This window comes from Euphorbia lathyris, chromosome 4 (assembly GCF_963576675.1).
Source record: "Euphorbia lathyris chromosome 4, ddEupLath1.1, whole genome shotgun sequence".
NCBI lineage: Eukaryota > Viridiplantae > Streptophyta > Magnoliopsida > Malpighiales > Euphorbiaceae > Euphorbia > Euphorbia lathyris.
This window is the reverse complement of record NC_088913.1, coordinates 28,189,947-28,191,871: the sequence shown is the minus strand read 5'-3', so window position 1 is coordinate 28,191,871 and position 1,925 is coordinate 28,189,947. Positions and strand designations below refer to the sequence as shown.

At 34.2% G+C, this 1,925-nt stretch overlaps 1 protein-coding gene across 1 annotated transcript; it reads right to left on the bottom strand.

Annotated features, from left to right (window-relative positions):
• Positions 1 to 514: 514 nt before the first annotated feature.
• Positions 515 to 1,055, bottom strand: LOC136227591 (auxin-responsive protein SAUR68-like). The gene has a single exon (XM_066016289.1). It carries the CDS (start codon positions 1,003 to 1,005, stop codon positions 571 to 573), a length of 435 nt encoding a protein of 144 aa, XP_065872361.1. The 5' UTR covers positions 1,006 to 1,055; the 3' UTR covers positions 515 to 570.
• Between the last annotated feature and the right edge of the window lie 870 nt (positions 1,056 to 1,925).

The following is a 1,925-nucleotide window of genomic DNA, read 5'->3' as shown; positions in this document are numbered from 1 at the left end:
GATCGAGAGCTTAATGCACCAAATGGTGAAAGATCAGGGGCTCAATGCGTCTAAATAAAATATCGAGGGCTTAATGCACCAAACAATGAAAGATCACGGCCTCAGGATGCTTTTTGCCAAAAAAACAAAAACAAATAGACCCCAACGACGACAATCACTCAAATTAAGAAGACAAACCAAATTAAGATTATCTAATTTGACTATAATATGATCTGATTGTTGCTCCTTCAATCCACTCAAAGCTTCTCAACGACACTCAGTGTCTCCTCTAAAGCTGAATCTCTGATCATATTATCAAAATTTAGTGACAATCAATAACTTTAACCCCTTCATTTATGTTATTGCAGAAAAATTGTTTCAATAACTTTCACTCTTTGAGTCAAATGTGTATATGTAGCTCTTAACTCCTTAACAGTTGCATTTTTGCTACGAGTTTAAACCAAATACAGGCAGAGTTCGAAAAGAAGAAGAAGAGAAGCATGAAAAAGTTTCACAAAGTTGTGATGAATTAATAAATCAGTTGAATTTACATTTGTATGTATTCTTCTTAAATCTAACTATAAATATTCTTTAAAAGCTACAAATAGGTAACTGATGTTGTAGATGGAAAGGCAAAGAAGAGCAGCTATTTGCTATGGAAACTAACAATGCTCTTTCTACATCTCTATTAACATTCTGTTTGATCAAAGAAATTGCATATTCCATAATCTCGGCCTCACATGGTAGAGTAAGAGGTCCACTGCCTGGCAATCCAAACTCGTCTTCAGCCATGTTGAAGAGCTCTCTGATAATTTCATTGTTAAGATATTCCATAGGAAGTAGAAAACGTTGTTGATCTGCAGAGTATACTGCAAAATAGCCCTTCTCAGCTTTTGCAGATGTGCTGCAACTCCTAGTATCTGTTGTGTCAATGACATGTGGCAACGTGATTCTTCTCCGCTTGAGAGCAGCCAGTTTCTGCCATTTTCTTGCCAATTTGATGAGCTTCTTGGCACTGATATTCATATTCTTGGTAGAGAAAAGATAAAACTCTTTTTTTGGTTATGGAAAGTGAATTGTGATGAGTGGAAGGCAAAGGAAGAGACTATTGGCTATATATACACAAGGTCTGCAGAAAAAAGTCCTTATCATGGAGATCCCACAATGTAGGGGTAAATAGGAAGCAGGCCATGTGAGAAATGGATTTGAGATCAAATTGAGTAAGTTGGCTTTGTCTTTGACAGTTATATAATTACTTTCCATAATAAATAGTATATTTGTGGCTCTACTTGTTGTGGACCACTAAACAAATGCATATATTTAGTACAATGAGACACAAATCTGTGGATGAATTTATTTGAAACCAACATATATGGTGTAGGTTTCAAATTTGTTGTAAAGATTTAGCATATTGGTCCTACTAATATCCAAAAACGGACAAACTTATTTATGCACAACACATGACCCTATGAAATGAAATCTTGATTGGAATATTCAGTAATCACAAGGATAAATCCAATATCTACTATTTACTCTATTGCCTTGATATGGAATCTTCAACACATGATACAACTGAGAAGAATATATAAAAAGAAAAAGAATCCAGAAAAAACGTTTCTAAATTCAAATCTTTAATCTAAATAATCAAACTTATGTTTAAATTCATTGCGCAGATTATGCTGTTCTAAAAGAACTGATAGTTGCTTGCTTTATGTTTATTTTTGTCAGAAAATCGTTTTTGTGAGTAAGACATCATTGATCACATAAAAATTTGATAGGGTCCCTTCACTTGTTAGTCTCTAAATTGTTCTTTAGACATCATCATATGACTGTGTAGAGTATAATATAGTAAGGGAGGAATTGGTCCAAGTTGCAAATATTAGAGTAAAATTGCTCTCGCCATTAAGGTTAGAGGTATTTTTTTCGGATGCGGAATCGGCTCGTGA

What these genes read in the sequence shown, in the direction of transcription:
- LOC136227591 (XM_066016289.1), bottom strand. Translation starts at nt 1,005, where the DNA reads ATGAATATCAGTGCCAAGAAGCTCATCAAATTGGCAAGAAAATGGCAG.